This window comes from Protomyctophum parallelum, assembly GCF_964188405.1.
Source record: "Protomyctophum parallelum genome assembly, chromosome: 7".
Taxonomy (NCBI): Eukaryota; Metazoa; Chordata; class Actinopteri; order Myctophiformes; family Myctophidae; genus Protomyctophum; species Protomyctophum parallelum.
In genome coordinates, this window is record NC_139705.1 from 15,353,939 (window position 1) to 15,378,980 (window position 25,042).

Below are 25,042 nucleotides of genomic sequence, written 5' to 3' on the forward strand. Positions count from 1 at the left end.
GTGGGGTGGAGGGGGTGGGGGGGGGTCGGTACCTGTTGTTTGAGCTGGTGCATGAGCCGGTCCTTCTCCCTCTTCAGCGCCATCACCTCCTCCTGGGCTTTCTTGCGATGGTTGGAGGACAGCTCCAGCAAGGCGATGTTAGCGTCCTTCTCACTGATGGCTGCCAGGAGAGCTTGCTGCCTGTGTGGGAGGGGGACGGACGTTAGGAGGAACAGCACGGTACAGCAGTGTGTGTGTGGGAGGGGGGGGGGGACGTTAGGAGGAACAGCACGGTACAGCAGTGTGTGTGTGGGAGGGGGGGGGGGGGGAGGGGGACGTTAGGAGGAACAGCACGGTACAGCAGTGTGTGTGTGGGAGGGGGGGGGGGGGGGGGACGTTAGGAGGAACAGCACGGTACAGCAGTGTGTGTGTGGGAGGGGGGGGGGGGGGACGGACGTTAGGAGGAACAGCACGGTACAGCAGTGTGTGTGTGGGAGGGGGGGGGGGACGTTAGGAGGAACAGCACGGTACAGCAGTGTGTGTGTGGGAGGGGGGGGGGGGACGTTAGGAGGAACAGCACGGTACAGCAGTGTGTGTGTGGGAGGGGGGGGGGGGAGGGGACGTTAGGAGGAACAGCACGGTACAGCAGTGTGTGTGTGGGAGGGGGGGGGGGGAAGGGGACGTTAGGAGGAACAGCACGGTACAGCAGTGTGTGTGTGGGAGGGGGGGGGGAAGGGGACGTTAGGAGGAACAGCATGGTACAGCAGTGTGTGTGTGGGAGGGGGGGGGGAGGGGGACGTTAGGAGGAACAGCATGGTACAGCAGTGTGTGTGTGGGAGGGGGGGGGGGACGTTAGGAGGAACAGCACGGTACAGCAGTGTGTGTGTGGGAGGGGGGGGGAGGGGGACGTTAGGAGGAACAGCACGGTACAGCAGTGTGTGTGTGGGAGGGGGGGGGGGAGGGGGACGTTAGGAGGAACAGCACGGTACAGCAGTGTGTGTGTGGGAGGGGGGGGGGGGGGGGGACGTTAGGAGGAACAGCATGGTACAGCAGTAGTTCCCAGACCCCCATAAGAGAAGATTTAAACGGGTTGAGAATCGCTGCTATAGGGCCCTAAGCCCTAGCAGTGAATGGCTGCTATAGGGCCCTGAGCCCTAGCAGTGAATGGCTGCTATAGGGCCCTAAGCCCTAGCAGTGATTGGCTGCTATAGGGCCCTAAACCCTAGCAGTGAATCGCTGCTATAGGGCCCTAAGCCCTAGCAGTGAATCGCTGCTATAGGGCCCTAAGCCCTAGCAGTGAATCGCTGCTATAGGGCCCTAAGCCCTAGCAGTGAATCACTGCTATAGGGCCCTAAGCCCTAGCAGTGAATGGCTGCTATAGGGCCGTGAGCCCTAGCAGTGAATGGCTGCTATAGGGCCCTAAGCCCTAGCAGTGAATCGCTGCTATAGGGCCCTAAGCCCTAGCAGTGAATCTCAACCCGTCTAATTTCAACGAAGGACCCTCAGTTTGACATGCATTAGTCTACGGATCCCCATTTAATTGAATTTCTATCTCTGGGACCACAATTTATATTGTAAAATCATTGTTAATGTAACTCTGAGAGTGTACAAATGGAATCAAATGGACCCGTTAGGGTCCATTTATGTATACAGACCCATAAGGGTCAATTTGGTTCCAAACTATCATTTAGCCGGGGACCCCCTGGAACTCCCTCAAGGACCCCTGGGGGTCCCTGTACCCCACTTTGGGAACCACTGTGGTACACTGATTGATTGAATAGTTTATTAGTCAGAAATGTAAAACAGCACGTGGTAGGCTTCAGTCAGACATTAAGGCTAAAAGGATAAAAAAATAATACAAATAAAAAGATTCTGGGGACTTTCCATCATGGTCCAATAAAATAAATGACTGCACACATTCTTGGGCGCTTAATCTTTGCTTCTGGGGGGTCCCTGGAACAAAGAAATGTAGAGATTGGGGTCCATGACCAAATCCTTATCATTGTGGGAGTCCTTGACATGAAAGGGTTTGAGAAACACTCAAACAGAAACGTACGTTTTTCAGAAAACTGTTTCAGAACTGATTTGAAAGAATTGGCCTCAGACTTGATTTAAGTGTCGCAATGTGGTTGTGAGCTTGACTGGCCGTTTTCACTATACTTTTGTGTGCATAGTGTAATTCCACAAAGTATAAAAAGACATAAGATGTTTATTGTAATTTGTTTTGTGCACCCACTTCAAATAGACAGCATGGGTCTGTCATAAGTCAATTAAGTCATGAAAGCCTGATGTCAGAAATAACAACACCATACATACAATATACTGTACGGTATATCAAAGTAAGAAGTTAAGACAACAAGAAAGCCACAACCCACAACTGGATATTGCATGTGCATGTGTCTGTGTGTCTCTCTCTGAGTGTGTGTGTGTGTGTGTGTGTGTGTGTGTGTGTGTGTGTGTGTGTGTGTGTGTGTGTGTGTGTGTGTGTGTGTGTGTGTGTGTGTGCATTATTGTAACTTTTGGGGTTTTTTAAACATAAATTAGCGCCCTACTTGATCAAACTACAGCGTCACACAAAGGCATCAAAAGTAGCAGATGCAAGAAGCAACACGTTTCGAGCTTGTAGATCTGCTACTTTTGATGCTTTTCTATTTGAATGGTGAAAGGGAACAGATTTGGACATTCCACATTTCCACCCGACAGAGACCATATGTGTGCATGCATATACTATTATTTCAGTCTCTTCAGACTCAAATCATTAAGAATAAAGATGAAACGCGGTTTCCTGCCCGAGAGCAACAACAAAGACTCTGTCTTTTCTCGTCTAGAATACTTAGACGAGCTGGTGCGTGGCTAGACGAACAGACAGGTGGCTTGGACGGGTGGGTGGGTCCAGTTTTTTTTCTTTTCTTTTTCTCATCCTCCTTTACATTATACAGTACATCCACTCATAACACACGCCCTCCATTACTAATTCCACAGCCTGCCGTAAACACAGACAGACAGAGATTCCACAGCTCCTCGTTTGAAGTGGTTCTGGTTAAGTGCAGTATTAGCTGCACCTCCCGGGTGACTCACGGCCATGTTTAGTGGTGTAATGGAGCCTTAATGGGGCAATCTGGGGCGGATATGACATCTTTCCCCCCCTTCTCTCTCCCTGTCACCGCCGGTTAAACAGGTGCAGTGTGGGTATTATACACCACGCACGAGCACACACATGCACACACCATGCAGAACCAACTGTCACAAAGGTCACCGCGAGTATAGACTTTTTGGGAAATTTGAAGCAAAAAAGGAAGTGAGTATGCATGAGTGTACGTGTGTGTTGCTCATTAAAATCTTCATCATCACACAGGATGCCATTAATCCATGTGTGTGACAAACAAAAGTGGTCTCTCCGACCATCTCTAGGGCAACAAGAGAACAAACAGGAGATAAATGCTTCTGAGAAACATGCACGCACGCACGCACGCACGCACGCACGCACGCACGCACGCACACACACACACACACACACACACACACACACACACACACACACACACACACACACACACACACACACACACACACACACACACACACACACACACACACACACACACACACACACACACACACACACACACACACACACACACACACACACACACACACACACACACACACAGGTTCAACCACTCGTTCCATTATCAAGCGTTTGGTCATGTCTGAAAGTCATGCATAATCACCCCAGCAGTATAGTCAGCTGTCAGACTGCTGATTGAATAAGTGTTTCTAATCAAACGTGCTTTTCTACACACCATGCAATCACAGCTCATATATGTGACCAAATTTCAAATTTGGTCATATGAAAGCAGGGAATCATAGCTTCAAATTGACATATTGGTTGTTCAGTTTGACCCACCAGTTTTGGAGATAATGGCTTATAGAGTAATGTCTTGCAGAAAACAGTGAGTTGAGAAAACAGGCTTGAAAGGTTCACTTCTGTGGTTTCTAACATTACACCTATAGCTACATGTTTGGGCATTTATTTCATATTTACATGTCGATTGCAGCTCTGACATTTATTTCAGACATGCTCTAGTATGTGAAGAGTCTGCCTGTCATGTGCTATTAACTCTTTTTTTTGGGGGGGGGGAAATACGTTTTTTTCTCCTCTGGTGAAAAGCTGTAATTTGCACGAATTTGGTCACATATGCTCTCAACCAGGTGGTCCCTTTGAATATGGCTCCCTCGCTCAATTTGAACCCTGAACCCACACTGTGGCATCCGACCATAGAGACAGCCTTTCTGGGGGCTTGGAGACGACCGAGATAAGTCAGTTGGAATGACGTCATTGGCTATCCTATGTAATGAAATCACCACTCAATGGCATCACAGTGATGACAGCACAAATATGTAGCTGAACACACTGTCTGTCTGCTGCGTAGCTGAACACACTGTCTGTCTGCTGTGTCGCTGAACAAGCTGTATTCCATTTGATCCAAAAATAAGTGGTTCAATCTAATGGATGGCGTGAGGCTGCACTGGGCTGAGGTCATGTTCACAGAGCTGCTCTGGTCCCATTGTTGTTGTACGTGGTGTGGAAGTGAAGTGGGTTCTGGTTCACTCCAGTGACCATCACAGTGCACGCACGTACGCACGTACGCACGCACGCACACACGCACGCACACACGCACACACGCACACACGCACACACACACACACACACACACACACACACACACACACACACACACACACACACACACACACACACACACACACACACACACACACACACACACACACGCGCACACGTGTCCTCAGAGATGTCAGTATACATGCATACAGACAGAGAGTTTCTCGCGTGTAGACGCTCCAGGTATTTTTAGTTGTGTAAACATCACGCCAGGCCAAAAGTCCAGACGCTGAAATCGTATTTGGAAACGAGCAGGAGGGCATTAAGACGTGGTGCGCGCCTTGGGTAAGGTACAGTAGGTGCGTGCGTGCGTGCGTGCGTGCGTGAATCACTACACTTGTGAGGGCCAAATTAATGTCCCCCATAAGTATAGCAAAATGTGAGAAATACACGCCTGCTCCTCGCGAGATAAATTGTTGTTATGGTAACAAAAAGAGATTTGGGGAGTTAGGGCTTACAATTAATAAAATATTCAGAGCACCGATATCGGATGTGTGTTATTATTTTTTCACGTCAAATAACAGAAGCCTGTTCCAAAAATAAACAAATGATCCCAGCGGTTTGACTCATATGGATATGAAGAATCAACTGACAGCAAGAGAACGCTAATGTTATACCGCTGTCGAATTAGTTACATTTTCGCCAGAAACAGACTGTGTCAAATATGAGTGACTATCATAAACGATATAAAGTACAGAGCCACCTCACCGACCATATTGACGGGACAGTTATTTTGAATCAAAATTCTTATATGAGACCTAATGCTATTCTCTATAGAGAAATTACTTTGGCGACCCATGAGCGATGACGCCAGGTCTTTGGTACTTGGGTTGCGGTTAAGATTAGGCATTTATAGCTAAGGTTTAGGGGTTAAGGTTACATTTATATGTCACGCATAGCAGATCGAAGGGGGGTGAACTTGTCGATTGGCTACATTTCCCGCTTTAGGCTTGTATAAAGTTAAAAATGACCCCCCCCCCCCCCCCCTCAACAAATTAATGCCATTCATAAAATTTCCGTCCCAAAATGTTGATTGTCCTCAAAAGCACAGTAATACAAATGCATGTGCGTGCGTGCATGGCCGATGTGAGGGTAGAGGGGATGAAGGGCGTATTTGGAATAGGCTCAATTAAAAATGGACCTGCATCAGTCGTGTTTTCATTCCATGATTCAAGTCTGTGCAGAAATAACTCTATTAGGAAAATAAACAAAACGAAAAGCGACTCAGAATAAAAGTCCTGTTGGCGAGCTATAGCTAAGGGGAACTCTGTGCAGGGTTTTTTCTCCCTGTGTTTTCAGTACAATTATCTGACTGAGCGCAGCATCTGGATTCTGGATTCTCCCTCCATTCGAAGGCCATTAATAGGCCTCTGTGTGTGTGTGTGTGTGTGTGTGTGTGTGTGTGTGTGTGTGTGTGTGTGTGTGTGTGTGTGTGTGTGTGTGTGTTGACGTGGATCGGAGCGGCCTAATCACACCATTAATCACGCCAGTGGTCCGGCGTGACACTCCTCGTCTCCCCACACCTCTACTGTTATTCCTTTTAATGCTCACTGTACGGACACACACACACACACACACACATACACACACACACACGCGTGCGCGCACACACATACAAGCACGTACTGATATTGCGATACTTGTGAGGACAGTACAATGTTAAGATGTGATATTTATAAATATCATATTGTGCATAACCTAAATCGAGAGTTAAACATGCAATTAAGCCCTATTTTATACCTGAGTTTTTCTCAAAGATATTCTATTTTGCAAAGAAATTTACATATGTATATATTCTGAAAATGTCAAACACAAAATTGTGAAATGGGACATTCTGCCTAATAAAGTACTTTTACTTGTAGTGCTGTGAGAATATTTTGATGCCGATGTACTTTGGACTTTCCTGTCCAAAACTGTGCTTTAATAGCTTGGTCTAGTACATTTTTTCCCCAAGGGCCAAATTATGTCTAGGGTACCAAGACGCGTTTATTTCTCTCTTTTTCATTAATTAATTAAGTCAAAGACCTATTTGACAGTTGCAGAAACATACTGTAATTCCCCCCCCCCCCTCCCCCCAAAAAAAAGAAAAGAAAAGAAAAAGAAAGATAGAAAAAAGATAAAATGACGGACAGTTGGCTCTCGCGGGTATATGCATAAAGTGAGTGGCAAGTCGCGTGGCAAAGTGAGTTTAATGTCATTGAACATTGTTTAATGCAATCAGTTTCACTTTTCTGTTTGGACGTATGGGCTGTCAAGGCTTTCAGTAGGCATTCCCACATAACGTCCATGTATGATGATGTGCATAGCCTCTATTGGAGAACCCATGTCGTCTCTGTCGAGGTGGGAACCTCACATGTAAAAAAAAAACGGATACTTTTCTGGATTCAAATTCAAAAGCATCAAAAGTATTAACAGATCGACAAGCTCGAAACTTTATAGCTTGTCGATCCGCTATACTTTTGATGCTTTTGGTTAGGGTTAGTCGGGTGTTAATTAACAAAAAACCCCACAAAGAGTTTAAATATTGGAGATAAGAGGTTTCTGAGGCACGGTGTGATGCATGAGTGACGCATGTGGCTGAGCTGAGTGCTGCAGCCTTTATGAGACAGGCTCAGAGGTGGCCCCGGCGAGGAGAGATGGATCATTGTTTGTCCAGTTCAGATCAGGTCCTCAGATAAAGATACAAACCCAACCCCGTTAAGATCTAGCCGCCCTGACCTTTGAACCACATCCATTCCTCGCAGCCGTGTAAAGACCTGCAGTTTACAGCGCACGCACGCACAATGGCATATATCTGGTACCCCAATGTATATTGTAAAATCACTGTTAATTTAACTATCAGTCTCTGAGTTACAGATCCATAAGGGTCCATTTGGTTCCTAACCATCTCTAATTTAGCTAGGGATCCCCTGGAACTCCCTCAGGTACCCCTAGGGGTCCCCGGACCCCACTTTGAGAACCAATGCTCTAGCATAATCACTGAAAACAGCAGGTGACATGTAGATCTACGTGTATGGCGGTCAAGCGTTGCTGGCTTTGAGGCGAGGTAGATGTCACGCCGTTGGCATGCAGTCAACGTGTTAATCTGACCTGGTTGTTTAGGAAGAGCGACGCATGGCGCCACATTCCATGCCCATGTAGGACCCTCTGCGTCACCCACTGCACTCTAACAGTGATAAAGTGATGGAGCTTAGCATTCCTAGCGTACCCCGACTGTACACAGTGCAATATTCATCATCAAAGTTTCTCTCGCACTGGCTGTAAATTTGTGTGAGAGTGACTACTCTGGGATCACATGACCAATGTTTAGCGCTCTCTAAACCCGAGAGGGGGGAGAGAGAGAGAGAGAGAGAGAGAGAGAGAGAGAGAGAGAGAGCGTGCATGCGTGCATGTGTGGCGTGCGTGCATGCGTGGTGTGGCGTGGCGTGCATGCGTGCTTCTGTGTTATGGTTAAAGCAAGATTTTGAGTCAAGCTTACAATTTCTAAAAGGTCCCGGTTGGGGTTATAGGATTATAGTTTTAGATTTAGAGTTCTCCAAATGATATTAATGTATGCTCTGGTTACAGTGCAGTATATAACAAAGGAATATGCTGGCATTTTACCAACCTCGAGAAAAGCTCCTCCCACTTGTGGGCAGAACGTTTCATTCATTATCTGCGGGCAGCCCACAGGACCGAATTATAAGCGCTCCCGTTTTCCCCAAAATGTCCGCCCTGCATGCACGCTTCAGTTAGCGAGCTAAAACCACTTCCAGTCACTTCATTAACACAGCGGATGTTTCACTCCCTGTGTGAACTCACTAAGGGGTATTGGATGACTCTTGATTACTGAGAGATGTCTTCCCGAAACCATAAAAAGGGGGCATTATTATGATTAGCCAACCTATAAACCTCACTCATTTCCTCAATCAGCGCGCACGTGTGTGTGTTTGTGTGTGTGTGGGGATTGGCTTAAACCCTGTTGGCTATAATTGTCCCCCAGGGTTTTATATTAGGCCCCCTGCTTTTTGTCCCCTCTGCACCAAATATCTTTGCTGTAAATAGCTGATCTACAAGCCGAGAAAGAGAGAGAGAGAGGAATGATACAAAGACAATTGAGTGTATCTCCCGGGATGAACCCTATCTCTCTCTCCTCCCCTCTTGTTTCTTGGCGTCTTCTGGACAAACAACAGATCGCGTTCATTTCCTGCACAGACTGCAACACAAGTGGCACTATAGAGGGTTCATGGAACCACAGCCGATCAGCGGAAGACCTCCCATCATGAACACAACAACGGAAGAACACATGTAGCCATCAGAGCCATGAACACAACAACTGAAGAACACATGTAGCCATCAGAGAAATGAACACAACAACTGAAGAACACAGCCATCAGAGCCATGAACACAACAACTGAAGAACACAGCCATCATAGCCAGGGACGTGCAGAGAGTGAGCTAGGGACTGAAATTCCATAAGAGGGCACTTTTGGAAGAAAATAGCTGATATACAAGCTCTTAGTGGCGTTGCTCTGCAACACACTGAGAGCTTGTAGATCTGCTATTTTCCGGGCACGACCCTGCACTCGTTGACTACTGGAGATGCGGCAATGATCATGGATTTCTAAACAAATTATTTCAACGCAAAATGCTGCGTTCAAGATCAGGAGAGTCCCGAAAAAAGCAATTCTCGGGTATGGCATGGCAAGGAGAGGAGGGCATTTGCATTTATTTCACCATAGTAAATGCTGCATTCATGAGAGGGCAGTTGTTTTACAGACGGGTAAAAGGGCTGGGGCCAGGCGGGGGCCCGTGACTCCAGGGGCCCGGGCCCGGGGCTGTGAGATGACCGATCGACGACCACACAGAGTTACACAGTCACTCATGACAGATACCCATTTAAAACGTTATCTCTCAGGGCGCTACAAATATATCTACACATCCTCTCTTAAGAAATAAAACTAGTGTTGACTAATCATTACAAGTATAGCTCTTATTTTGAAGAGGAAGAGGAAGTCTGCTTCGGCTGTATAGCCTAGTCTCACGTAGCCAGACAACTGTTCCACAATCTCCGAATGCTATTATGCAACAGTCTGGTAACGCGAGACTAGCTGTAGCCTACTTCCATGACAGACAGTTGTTTTTCCAGATCATAATATTGCCGGGAGGGAGGCTGTACACATTGATTAGAAGTGATGGGGGTGGTGGATTGCTTTGGGAGTCAGGTTCGACAAGGCCCGATCGTGCGGTCACCCCCCGGTCCCAGTACCGGGTTGTTCCGCCAGTGGCAGGGGGTGAAGCCCACTTTGATGTCTATGTGCGTGCACGACTGCACGTGCCTGATCAGAGCCGTGAACACAACAACTGAGCAGTATACAAGCAGAAGACTGCACTCCACTTCGCTGTAGGCGGGCCAGTGTCACACACAAACTAAATGCAACGAAGTAATATATCGTTGCTGTGTGGGTAGAAACCTTGAGCTAAGGGAACAGTTTTTTTTGGAAATATGAGGTCTCCACCCGATGATATATTGTCATAACTTCAATCCTAACCCCAAGCCCTAACCACTTCAACTCTAGCCGATCCGCTATTTGTTTTTGCCACAACGTCGTTATGATAAAGCCAAGGTTCCAAATGTGGCGTTGCCAGGGGGTCAGTTTTGTGGGTTTTTTCTTTTCTTTTTTTGCCAGTGAATTATGGTAGGTACAGTATGATATGTGAGTTTACCATAATCACAGTAATCCTAATCAAATTCTATCATTCATTATTTTGTATAGAAATGAAACATGCAGTGGAGTACTGCAGAGGCTGAGTGTCTGTGACGGTGACCAGCTGATGGCCATTGATGCTTAATTGATGCATTAAGGAAGGCAATTATCTGCACTGTCAGGTCTACATCTATTCTAAGATAGCATCTTAAATACATGTTGTGAAAATGTGTTGTGACTTTGATTGAAAAGTTCTAACAGTTCTTCCAATGGCATCTAAAAATGTAAGATTGTAAATATGCTCATCGGTGTCGTGAGGATCTCCCCCCTAAGAAAACGTTTGGGAACCCCTGCATAGGCATTACATGACGCTGCTTTTGAACACATTACAAGCAACACTTGAGGAGAATGTACACTTGACCATAGTGACAGTATATTTTCTTTTTTTTATCCCACGATTTTGCAACCCATTTTTTCACCCAGTGTCAATTATCTAATGTAATCCTGGGCGCTATACTTCCTCTGCCAACCTGGGGGGCAGCGGACTGACCTCATGCTTCCTTCAATGCTGCTTCTTTTCACCTGACAGGAGAGAGTTTCCCCGGCCGGACATAGCGCGTGGAAGGACAGTGCCTGGCTGTCATTCATTCATTCATGCATCATTCTGTCAGACATGTTACCACTTGAACCCTCAATACGCAAACTTAACCTTTGACTCTGTATTAGGTCTATTTTCATCGCCAAAAATAGCTGATCTATAAGCTTGGTAGACTTACTTCTTGCTAAGTTTGTTCTTGTTTTTAGTCGACAGCTTATGTATAGTTTGTGTTAAGTTGAATCCACATGCTACATGTGTGTGTTATGATATGACTGCCGTGTGTTTTAAGATGCTTGTTAGACATTATGTTAGCAATGTGTCTGTCTGTCTGTGACACACACACACACACACACACACACACACACACACACACACACACACACACACACACCCTATATCCATCGCCCATCTCTTTCCCCCTCTCTCTCTAGGAATGCACCAGTGTGGTCTGGTCCTGCTCATCTCTGGAAGCAGTCAGCCATCTCTCCCTCTCTCTGTCCTAGCTCCCACTACTCTAAACATTTGGCTAGTTTTGGCAGATTTGTTGATTTTTGTCCCCTCGTATTTTTTTCCCTCTTTGTTGCTGTAAAACCGATACATACTCTTTCAATTAGTCTCTCTCTCTCTCTCTCTCTCTCTCTCTCTCTCTCTCTCTCTCTCTCTCTCTCTCTCTCTCTCTCTCTCTCTCTCTCTCTCTCTCTCTCTCTCTCTCTCTCTCTCTCTCTCTCTCTCTCTCTCTCTCTCTCTCTCTCTCTCTCTCTCTCTCTCTCTCTCAGCCCCTCACCCCCCCCAAGCACCAGTGTGTGTGTGTGTGTGTGTGTGTGTGTGTGTGTGTGTGTGCGCGCACTTGAGGGGGGGGGGGGGTAGCTGAGTAAGTGGGTTGTATATTTTATTAGCAGAGTGAAAACACACACACAACCTATAGCCCTAGTTTCTGGGAGAGACATCTGCTATCGGGAGGGAGGGAAGGAAGGAGGGAGGGAGGGAGGGAGGGAGGGAGGGAGGGAGGGAGGGAGGAAGGGAGGGAAGGAAGGAAGGAAGGAAGGAAGGAAGGAAGGAAGGAAGGAAGGAAGGAAGGAGAGAGCGAGCGAGCGAGCGAGCGAGAGAGAGAGTAGGAAGGAAGGAGGGAGGGAAGGAGGGAGGGAGGAAAGGCCTCTCACTGGCTAGCTGAGGAGGAAGCACAGTTAGCATGTCGTTTAGAAGTGGTGTAAAGTAGTACATTTACTCAATAAATGAGTTTTTTTTTTTTTCATTTACTGGTAGGCCTACTACTATTTTCACTAGTCTGCTTGGAATTCTACTAGGCACACATTGTACTTTTTACTCATTCAACCACTTGATATAACTCGGCTATTTGAAAATAGTCGGTACTCACTTCTTAAGCCTAATTTATGCCACGTCACATACAATTTGAAAATGTTTGGCTATTTTCTGTCACACAACGCCTATTTCCGTTCTACTACTCTGCCACCAAGGACCTTGTTGTGTAGTCCTTTTAGCCTAATGTCTCACTGCAGCCTATATAGCTACCACGTGCCGAATACATTTCTGATTAATAAAGTATTCAATCAATCAAAGTTCCACGAAATATGAACCCCCCCCCCCCCCCCCCATCTCACAGGCTATACAGAAACATGGCATTTGGGATCACGGCCAGGGCTTAAAGCTGCTTAAAAGTTAGCATGTCTAGCATGAGGCATCTAGGCATAACTCCCCGACAAGGCCTTGTAAGTCATTAAAACATGGGTTGTGGCTGAAGGTTCTGAGGTTGAAAAACTGCTGGGAGATTTACCATCTCAGCCGTGGCCTTGCTTATAGCTGTATACGTAAAGCCCCCCTAGCTAAAGAACTGAAGCGCGAGGCCAGAGCTATAGCTGTGTTTTATGTTTGGAAGTAGACGTTTCCCTTACCTCCTCAGCAGTAAATAACACTGGTGTAGTTCCCTTCCCCGGGGCTATAAATAATAGTGTCACTCAGCCATGCCCCCATTCTCATGTCCTGTGCTTTGCTCTCGCCACAGGGCCTCTCCTCCACCAAGTCTTTAGTACAGGCCATAGCGCTGCACTGCGAGGCCCCCGGGCTATAGGCCGGGCCCCGGGGCCGGGCCGGGGCATTAAGGCCCGGGGAGGACGTACGGTGGGACCGCACCTCCATCGCAATCAGGGAGCCGCCGTAAAAAGAAAAGAAGTGGGCCCGCCGTGGAATGTCTCAGAGCAGACTAAGAGCTGGACAGTTAAGTGGCGGGAGGCATGATGATCACAAACCAGGGTAGAAAAAAAAAACCCTCATAATAATGGATGTTCTGGGAACCGTCAGTGTTATTAGGCTCCCCGGGCAGGCGTAACCTCCTGTAGAACTATAACTCGCTATACATGCATGTCGTGTGTCGACCTCTGTCGGGGCTGGAAACCTCACGTGTTACTTTTCAGGATTCAATTTTTTCTTTTTAAAGAGCTGCATGCTCGAAACGCTGCGCAAAGTGGTTCTGGTACTTTTTACGCTTTTGCGTGGCGTCGTTATGATCGAGGAGGGCGTTAATTTATAAAAAACAAAACAAAAACACTAAAAGTTAAAATATGGAGATAAAGATAAGCTATGTATGTTGGGGGGGTATGTGTGTACGCCACCGTAGACAGACAGACAGAAAGACAAGACACCTACATGCACGCACTCACACAAACACACACACGCACGCACAAACACACACTCACACAAACACACACACGCACGCACAAACACGGACAAGACCAAAGAAAAAACATACACCGCCGGGCAGAGAGACGGTATTGACGGCTCCCTCGGGCATCCCGCGGACGCATCTGTTTCTGTCCCGCTGACTTTGCGCACTCATAATTTCAAGTAAGTCATAACACAAATTATAAACACATATCCCTCAACCGTGACGCCTAGGAATAACAACATGGAGTGCGCTGAGCTGATTTAGGGCGGGCTGGGACTCTTAAATCTTCTATACCTTCACCCGCTCTCTCCTCTCCTCCCCTAGAGCCCCTCCTCCCTCGCAGTGGTGGAAAGTAACCAAGTACATTTACTTAAAGGCACACTTCACCCTTTTTGCAAATGACGTTTAGAAGATTTAGAACACTTTCCTGGGGGTCTTTGTAATATGTGGTTTTAGATATTTTACATTTTAGCAGTGAGCCCATGTCATGGACACTGGGCCTCCACAAGGAGGAGCAGTGCACCAAAGCATTATGGGAATTGTAGTCCAGGAAGGAAGTGAGCCCGGTGTCCATGACATCAGAGACAAAATATCTAAACCACATATTACACACATAAAGACCCAGAGGAAAGTTCTAAATCTAACGTCATTAACATTTTTATTTATTTTTTGCAAAAAGGGTGAAGTGTCCCTTTAATACTTCTGCTTGTAAAGCTTGTAAATCTGAAAACCACTTACTTGTATTGTGAATAAGATAAGAGTGACCCTACAGCTGTGCAGTTTGTAAATAAGCCAAGAGAGAAACGATGGGAACAATGCACAAAAACTAATTTCACACCCATTTTTCATGTAAAAGTGTCCTAATTTCCGATACTGATATCAACCGATACCGATACATGCAGCCTTTTTCCACCAAAAGTAAATTTTCTGCCCGACAGGACAGGAGTGACATCACAGTATGTAATACAAATGACAGGATTAATAAAGAACAGAACTTTCTAGTATAAACCCATGAATTGCGTTGTGTCCAAATGGCTTCCTATACATAAAGAAGAACGAATGCATGAAGAAGCAGATTTTCCCAGGCGATTCCACACAGATTTCCCATCGGATTCCAAGCGGCTTGTGTCAGCGCAACCCCAACACTTTTCTAGTTTGTTTTGAATTATGAACTAAAATCAAAATGTTGCTGTCAAAATCAACACTGCCTCAGACTCTCTCGTGCCCCTCGTCCCACCCTGACGCGCCTCCAACCTTGACCCCTCCGGGGGCCCCCTCTCGTCTCGGCAGGTCTCTGGGTCTCATGGTCATGTACTTTAGCCATCCATCTCTCTCCGAGGCCCCGGCCTCTCAGTCCGTACACTGTAGCTCTTAAAACATCTCAATCCGTCTCAAAGAGGAACCATGAAGGTTCAATTGGAATCACATGTCTAGCAGCCGAGGCCCCAGAATTTCACCCCTAATATATAAGCAGTCAGTCAGTCCAGCGGTCCGTCAGTGTGTGTGTGTGTGTGTGTGTGTGTGTGCGCGCCCCGTGCACGCTGCTTGCTGCGGAGCCGAGGGCCCCAAATGCAGAGCTTCGGGTGGAAACCTTGTATGTCCCCAAAAAGTATTTTAAAACCATTTTAAAATTGTGAAGATACAGTAGCTCATGTTGTGATGTGAGCTTGTTGATGTTCATGAATTGCATACATATAGGACTACAGCACTTTTTGGTGTTGTCCTGTTTAGCTTTAACTCATGTACTGCCGAACCGCGGATTCAGTCAAATGTCCCTCAGTGACTCAATTCGGGGAAAAACACAGCTAAAGATTGCGTTTATAATGGAAGTGGACGACGGGGAAACATTTCATTGACAGACCACAGCGGAAGCAAGCGTTGCCTATATCGACCGGTAAGCTACTATAGGTTGATATTAGCGAGACTATTCTGAATCAATAAATAACCCCAAAAGAAGTCAAAGACGTCTTGGGCAGCGAGCAGTCTTTGGAAATAAAGTCTTATTGTACCACGTTGTGCATTTCTGACTGACTAATAAAGTATTCAATAAATATAAAACACTATCATGAAGTATAGGAGAAAGAAAAGTTAAAAAAAAATGGAGATACAAGGTCTCTTGCCCGACATTGACGATTACATAAGATGTGAGTTGGTGTGAATAGGGGCATCGAGATTTATGCTCTCATAACAGACTGAATCGATATCTGTGTGTGAATACAGAACATATGCAACACCTTGTGAGCTCGGCTAAACTCACTATTTTCTTCTTCTTCTGCCAAATACTGCAGTTCTGACATAAACATACAGTCGGTTTTCGCGAAACGTGGCAATAGGGCTATGCCAAACGGTGGACACACGAAACCCACAATCATTGGCCAAAGGGTGGTGCTACAGCAGGCCAAACCGTGCGTTAGGTTTTTGCAAAATGTGGCAACACGGTAGAGGGCTAGGTCACCCTGCTTAGACACCAAGTGACTAAAGGGTGGCGTGATCAATTGCAAATGCTAAGCCAGCAATACAACTTCAATACCATATGTGACCAGATTTGACTGAGAGCCTGCCATCGTGCAACCTCCAGCTTTTCACCAGAGGAGAAAAACTACATTTATTTATATTTCATCCAAAATGAGTTAATAGCACAGGCAGACTCTTCACATAGAGCATGTCTGAAATAAGTGTCAGAGCTGAAATCGACACGTAAATATGAAATAAATGCTTAAACAAGTAGCTAGGTGTAATGTTAGAGACAACAGAAGTGAACCTTTCAACCTTTTCTGCAAGACATTACTCTATAAGTATGTTTGAGCCCCGGCCCACAGTCTGAGAACCCCTGCTGTGTGTACAGTACAGTGTACTACAGCAGTGATTCTTCATGTCAAAGACCGCCACATTGACACTCATTAGCCCACGGACCCCCATTTGAACATATATGCCAAGGACCCCCAAAAGTGAAGATTTGTACGGCTCTAGCAGCGACATTCAACCATTTTAATTTCAAGGACCCCCAGTTTGACCTGTATTAGGCTACAGTCCACCATTTATATCTCTGAGGCTCCAATGTATATTGTACATATCCCCGGACCCCTGTACTACAGTATGTATGTGGTCGTGATGTAACTTCTGAGAACACATACTGTACACATTGGTCAGCGCGTCTGCCAATCAACGGTACACAGACGTCTGGCTCGCCTCCTGGGTTATGTGAGGGGGGGGGGGGGGGGGGGTGGGTTCCAGCCAATGAATGAGCTCAGCCCTGAAGCCCATTCTTTCAGGGGTCCCTCCACTCCCCCCCCCCCCCCCCCCTCCCCTCAGTTACAGAGCTGCAAGGTTTTCCATTCTGTCTTTTTAAAGGGGAGGTTTGTTCCACCATCATCATTCACCTGACTGACTGACAGGCCGACCCCCGTCTCCCCCCTCGCTCTCCCCCCCAAGGCAAACGCCATGGAAGACTATACTGTATACCACACACATGTAGGGGTCCCCCCTGACGCAGGCACACACACACACACACACGCGCACACACACGCACGCACGTGCACGCGCACGCGCACACGCACACGCGCACACACACACACACACACACACACACACACACACACACACACACCACACACACACACACACACACACACACGCACACACGCACACACGCGCACATGCACTCACACGTCTGTATTACTGTACTAGTGAGTCTGGAACTGCACCTCCCGAAATCCGAGTCAGGAAACTGCTATTTCCGTTCACGAAAATACATTTTAAAATATATTTTACATTTTATTTTTTTATTTCCTTTTCTGCTAAGCAACAAGCTATATATATGCTTAGAATATTTCTATTTATATTAGGACAAATTTGCACGACGACATGGAATTGGGGAGAAGGCTTGCTTTATATTTGACTCATGGTAGAGCTTCCGTTGCTCCAGACTGTATGACAGAAGCATTTATATTTGACTCATGATAGAGCTTCCGTTGCTCCAGACTGTATGACAGAAGCATTTATATTTGACTCATGATAGAGCTTCCGTTGCTCCAGACTGTATGACAGAAGCATTTATATTTGACTCATGATAGAGCTTCCGTTGCTCCAGACTGTATGACAGAAGCATTTATATTTTACTCATGGTAGAGCTTCCGTTGCTCCAGACTGTATGATAGAAGCATTTATATTTGACTCATGATAGAGCTTCCGTTGCTCCAGACTGTATGACAGAAGCATTTATATTTGACTCGTGATAGAGCTTCCGTTGCTCCAGACTGTATGACAGAAGCATTTATATTTGACTCATGATAGAGCTTCCATTGCTCCAGACTGTATGACAGAAGCATTTATATTTGACTCATGATAGAGCTTCCATTGCTCCAGACTGTATGACAGAAGCATTTTGAAATTGCGAGAGGCAACAGTCTGCAGGCAACGAGACTAACCTTTACACTACAGTATATGCCTATGATTGCAACAACCACCAATGCAGTACAAAAAATCAAAACCAAATATTGTAAACCTTCCGTGTTTCTGCCAATAGTCATATTCTTTCAGACACACATCACATGAGTTTCTGCAAGGTCAAACAAAGAATCACGGGACGTTGATCCCCTTCCCCTATTGGCTCATAGGACATGACATGTATACAGGCAGAGTCATACGGTCCTCACAAGTATAGGAGTATATACGCTTGCACGCACACACAATTGCACACAGATGCACACAGCAGCAGCTGGGTTGTTTAAGGCAGTTAACTGAGGTGAGGGTCATATTATGAGTAACACTGTAGTCGCACTAGTCACTGCAACACACACCACAAACACACACACACACACACACAAAAAAGAGCGCTCTTACCTCACTGTAAACACAGATATGACTTATGTTCTTTCTGTCTGTCTCTTATCCAACTATAGGACGGCCTAAGCACGCACGCACGCACGCACGCACGCACGCACGCACGCACGCACACACACCTCTTCACGTCATGTTTTTGCTCTCGATCACGTCGCCTGTTCAATTTAAGGTATTCCATTGGCCCAATGTAGACATTCCATCATAAAGTGCTACAGCAGTGATTTGCAAGCCTTTTAATTTCAGAGAGAGGACCACCACCGTTGATGTGCATTTAAGCCAGTTGTCCTACAAAGCCAGGAGTGCAGTAATTATATTTTTGGACACGCAAAGGACTAATTTGCCTTTGCGATTTAACGCTTAGTCTGCCAGCATTTATTGATAAATTGTGATATAATTCACGCCAGCATTTTTCTCTGTTTAAGTGTTATTTTGAAGAGCCAAAAACCCAGCCCAGATGTTATGATCTTATGCTAGGGTGTGTGACGATGCATCATCAGTCCATTTTACTTCGGGTGCTGCTAAAACATGATCTGGGCCGTGTAATAAACCTTTTTTTGACAAAAATGCCATCTGGGACAAGGAATAGGAGATACAGGCAGAACAGATAGAATGGGTGTTTATGGGCACGATGATCAAGATGGCGCGATCCAGTGTTATTGACAACACCAACTAGCAACCAGATGCTAACGTGACTTCATCAATCAAAAGCACTATACAATACCAATTGCCATAGATCAACGGCATTTGCAGGGAGCGTAACATTTTGTAATTGCCTTTAATTGACGTAGATCTACGCCAATGGCGGACTAAGTGTAAAAGGTAACTGCCATCGAGTGGCGATAGAGGGTAGTTAGCTGTGCCAGCCAGAACAGGGCAGATTACCATGTTTTCACATCCGGTTTCCTCGCTCGCAGACCTCCGTTGGTAATGTTAGCATTAGCTCATAATGTTCGCCAGAAACGTTAATATGTCGGTTGTGAAGCGATGAAAAATCACAAATCAGATCCGAACATTGTATGAATGATGATCACGACGGACATCGCTCGTAGTTTCAGAGCCAAAACAGCCAAAGAAGATCCTACTTTGAATGGGACCCTATGGCGTTGCCTAGCAACCAAGACAGGACTAAAAGTTTATTTTCAGCGAGACAGCTTCATATTGATAAAGTACATTGATTGATGCAGAATTCCGTCAAAAGACGACAACAGTTGGATTTTACATGACGGTATATTCCGTCAAAGGCAACCAATTGGGTAACGAACAAGCGCTGTCAGTGCAGAATAAACCCCTCCGAGGGCCCTGGCGCTGAGTCACTGTGGCTCAGATATGTTGGTGTGAGTCACTGTGGCTCAGACATGTCGGTGTGAGTCACTGTGGCTCAGACATAATCGCCTGAGTCACTGTGGCTCAGATATATCGGTGTGAGTCACTGTGGCTCAGACATAATCGCCTGAGTCACTGTGGCTCAGATATATCGGTGTGAGTCACTGTGGCTCAGACATTGGTGTGAGGGCAGCGTAGTGGCCTGAACTAGATGTGACGCTAGTGATATAAATATGGACTCAATGCTCTCTCTGTTACATCATAAACATTAACATGTGATTACATACAGATGGATGATGGAATGCAGGTAAATGGTACATGGTATCAATTGGAGTCAAGTTAATTCAATTTCCCTCAAAACCATTCATTACCTTTTAGAATGCATTTTGTTTTTCTTTGAGAACTTGTGAGGGCCGGACTGAGATGGTCAAAGGGCCAGTTCCGGCCCCTTCGGGGGGCCACATGTTGCACCCATGTGTGAATTATAGAAGCTTCCTTTATTGGCACGATAAGAACATTCCTTCATAATGTGCTACAGTGCAAACACGCCATGCAGCCAAACGGCCCGCCACAGATAAATCTCCATTTAGATCAAACAAACTCATTTAATTCATTTTGCAAAATAGTAGCTTTTGTTAACATTACACATACAGACATAATAACCCACCTCCCCCCGTATGTCCTCGAGACAAGGAGCAGCCAATTAAGGCCTCCGTGTACGCCGTTGTAAATCACATACGCAACGTAAACAGCAAATACCAGCCGTTCATGCTAAGGCGTTGCGTCACCTCACTGCAGTTCCACAGTCTGCGTCACACATCAAAGACAGAGGCTGTTCTCTCTCTCTCTCTCTCTCTCTCTAGCCCTCTCTCTCTCTCCCTCTCTCTCTCTCCATTCCCTCATTCCTTCCTGTTCTTCCTCACTAATCAAAGAGAGGAGACATCACTCCTACTACCGGACAGGAGGATGGCATCATCTCATGCCCCTATATCATTCTCCCTCCCTCCATCCCTCCCTCTCTCCCTCCTTCCCTCTCTGTCATTCTCTCCCTCTATCATTCCTCCCTCCCTCTCTCACTCCTACCCTCTCTGTCATTCTCTATATCATCCCTCCCTCTCTCCTCTCTTCTCCTCCCTCTATCATTCTCCACATGGTGCTCTTATACTCAGTGGTGAAAACCAAGTGCTTGTACTCAAGCGTTGTACAGATATGCGGGATGTTTCTTCACTACAGAGCATTTCCAATGTTCAACCCTGAGTGTGTGTATAAACAGAACCAAATTGACCTGTAGCTTGTACACTCTCAGTGTTAGACATGTACGTACGGGATCCCGGAGAAGGAAACCTGAGGGTCCCTGCCCTCCAAAATGTATAGTCCGTTTACTCAACATTGTACAAGTTTGTAAACTGAGTAACTACCATTCCTCTCTATCTCTCTCCGTCCATATCAGCCCCACGTCTGTCATCCTCCACTTGGCTGGTCCTTTGTCTCCTTATGTGTGCTGGGTGCTGCACGCGGATTGGAGGCTAAATATTAAGTTCACGGAGGTTACACAAACACTTTGAAACGTTCCTCCTCGGCCCCTTTAAGTATCACTCTGCGAACCCTTCAATTACCCCGCCGTGCTTTCCTCTCTCGTCCGCCATGCCTCTTGAACGCACCCGCTCCTCTCCCGCGTTTGGCGGTGGAAAGTTTAACTAATGTTCATTCACTCAAACTGGACGTTTGTTTTTAGTCAGTTTGAGGTACTTCACTTGACTTTTAATACCATAACTCTGGGAGTGTACAAATGGGGCCAAATGGACCCATAATGGTCCATTTGTACACTCCCAGAGTTACAGAGCTGTAAGGGTCCATTTGGTTCTGTTTGTACACTTTGTACACTCTTCTTCCATCTCTCTCTCTCTCTCTCCTCTCTCTCTCTCTCTCTCTCTCTCTCTCTCCTCTCTCTCTCTCTCTCTCTCTCTATCTCTCTCCTCTCTCTCTCTCTCTCTCTCTCACTCTCTCTCTCTCTCTCTCTCTCTCTCTCTCTCTCTCTCTCTCTCTCTCTCTCTTCTCTCTCTCTCTCTCTCTCTCTCTCTCTCTCTCTCTCTCTCTCTCTCTCTCTCTCTCTCTCTCTCTCGTCTAACTGTAGCCTGTAGAAATACAGCACAGCACTCACAGTGCCAGAAGAGCTTAAAATATTGAGGGCAAAGAGTACACATATAACACGCACACACACGGCTGATGAAAGTTATGGTATGGTAAAGGTTATGGTATGGTAAAGGTTATGGTATGGTAAAGGTTATGGTATGGTAAAGGTTATGGTATGGTAAGGTTATGGTATGGTAAGGTTATGGTATGGTAAAGGTTATGGTATGTGGATTTTGTCTGCGTTCAAATGCAGGGCCTGCATGGCGGCTGGACCACTGCTGCGGACCACCACAGCCGACATGCGGTGCAGTGGGAGGTCCACCACCACCACACTCCTCTGCCTGCCTTAAGGCATGCATGCATGGCATGACACCAGCTTAGGTGATCCCCCTTTCACCTAAAGGGTGACATGATCACCTTAAAGGTGATGTGGATACTCGCTATTCAATTCACCTTACATGGTAGCATGCATCACCTTTTGGTTTTTTGTTTTTCAAAGGAAGAAATATTTTTCTAAAATGTAAAACAATAATTCAAATATTTTTCAACATAATTTCCTTTCTTTTTCTTCTTCAATCAAAGACATATCTATACATTTAATAAACTTTTAGGAAAATATAGCAGAAAAAAACAGTGTGTAATAATTAAGTGCCAAATGTATATGGCCATGAAATACACCTCAAATAGTGTAGTGTTCAAATTCTAAACATGTATGACTTTTGATTGTAAAACACAAATAAATGTTCAGTGTTTATAAAGTGTTACCGGCGATTAAACATGTTCTTCTGTTTATAATCTAAACACTTTAAATAGTGTGACAAATAAGTGTTCAGAACCTAAACCTCACAAGGACATACTGTGAGCTTGTAGATCTGCTATTTTCACTTTGGGTCCTGGGGTAGACGTTATATTTCTGTTTCGGGTCTCGGAGCTAATAGGTTTGGAAAACCACTGCATTGTGGAGCCATGGACATGCACACACATAAACACACACAGACACACACACGCACGCACACGGACGCGCGTTCTGCAATTTCCTGGATAGCATTGCCATGACGACGGGGGAGTCGGGAGCCGTGTGTTTAAAAGTGGTTTTGAGGTGGAAGGGACAGCTCTCTGGACCCTGCTGCTTTCCCACAATGCAATGCCAGACAATTACACAACCCAATTAATGTGGTCTGCTATAGCACACACAGGATTCCGGACTTTGTGCAAACGTGTGTGCTTTTGTGTGTGCTTTTGTGTGTGCTTTTGTGCGTGCGTGCGTAAGCTTCTTTGGCCGTGTATCGCTCGCAGAATTATAGCTTTCCTTGGACGTGGAACTGTTTGATTTCCCGTCAGTTTTTTGTCAAGAGGACGTACAAGGTCAACCTATCGCTCGCCCCACACTACTCCCCGGCAGCCAATCACAGTTCAGTCAGGCTAGCGCTCACCCCACACCACTCCCCGGCAGCCAATCACACGTTATGTGTGAAGTAAGGTTTACAAATAGACACCAGGACGAATTTAAAACAATCTAAAAACAATATGTGGGCATCTGTTTGGTTACTAAGGTCCAAACACAACTCAAGGGTATACCCAAAGTGGTTAATCTCAATGTAGTCTGCAGGTAAAACCAGCTACTAGATCATGGTTCCATTAGTCCAGTGGTTCCCAAACTTTTTCATGTCAAGGACCCCCAAATTGACACTTATTAGCCTGCGGACCCCCATTTGAAAACATATGCCTGCAGGGACCCCCATAAGAGAGCAGTGATTATCAACGCATTTAATTTCAAGGGACCCCCAGTTTGACATACATTAGGCTACGGACCCCCATTGAATGGCATTTCTATCTCTGAGTCCACGATTTATATCGTAAAATCAATGTTAATTTAACTCTGAGTTAGGGTCCATTTGGTTCCATTTGTACACTCTCAGAGTTACAGACCCATAAGCGCCCATCTGGTTACAAACTATCATTTAGCTGCATGGGGACCCCCTGGAACTCCCTCAAGGACCCCACTTTGGGAACCACTGCGTTAGTCTTTCACCCCTATACCCAGGTTGGATGACCATTTGGGAACCACTGCGTTAGTCTTTCACCCCTATACCCAGGTTGGATGACCATTTGGGAACCACTGCGTTAGTCTTTCACCCCTATACCCAGGTTGGATGACCATCTGCACGTCAGGACTGCTGCAGGCCATTGTGTACCGTGCCAGGACTAAACCACTTGACCACTTACACCCTCTATCATGGCCTCAAAAGGTCAATTGCCTTCAGTCTGTTAGAAAAGTACTGTATTTGAAGGCCCTAGTAAAATATACTGGTTCTGTTCAGAATGTATTGTCGACCTGCCTCGATAAGCCTGATCGATAAGGTGTTCGTCATCAATACATCATTACGAGCTCCATCCCTAATAATGGGTCTTCGAGTGGGGGGGGGGGGGCATCAAATCTTTGCGTGACAAAAAAGGGTCTATTAGTCACATTCTATACTGTACACCTGGCCTGGGGACATTAGGCCCTCACAGGTAGTATTACCGTACTCACACGCACGCACGCACTCTCTCTCACACACACACACACACACACAGGGTGCTGATTAGAGGCATTGTAGCCAGGTCAGAACAGGCTTGCTGTATATTTAATCAGGAGGGATCAAAGCCGACATGATTACTACCTGAGCTTCTGATAAACACGCACACACGCACGCATGCACGCACACATCACACACAGTACAGAAAAAACACACATGCACCCATAGAAAGGCAGATACTGTATAGACACACACACAGAGCGGTAGATGTACACACAGAAACAAGAGTGAAAAGACATACACCGGCACACCGTGCACGCACAACTCGCGCACACACACACACACACACACACACACACACACACACACACACACACACACACACACACACACACACACACACACACACACACACACACACACACACACACACACACACACACACACACACACACACACACACACACACACACACACACACACACAATGCCGATTCTACCGGAGGCATGATCTGTCGGCGCTGGCTTCAACGTACAAATTACCCAGATTACAGAGTGTGTGTGTGTGTGTATATGTGTACATTCCCAATGGTAAACC

At 46.1% G+C, this 25,042-nt stretch overlaps 1 protein-coding gene across 1 annotated transcript in view; it reads right to left on the minus strand.

The window, feature by feature from the left end:
* LOC310861947 (ERC protein 2-like) overlaps window positions 1–25,042 on the minus strand; it is a gene marked incomplete at both ends in the record, with an annotated part of 338,757 nt that overhangs the window by 72,071 nt on the left and 241,644 nt on the right. Inside the window, one exon of the mRNA XM_083769684.1 lies at window positions 33–176. Coding sequence (XP_083625810.1) covers window positions 33–176 — 144 coding nt within the window. The remainder of the gene's footprint in view (window positions 1–32; window positions 177–25,042) is intronic.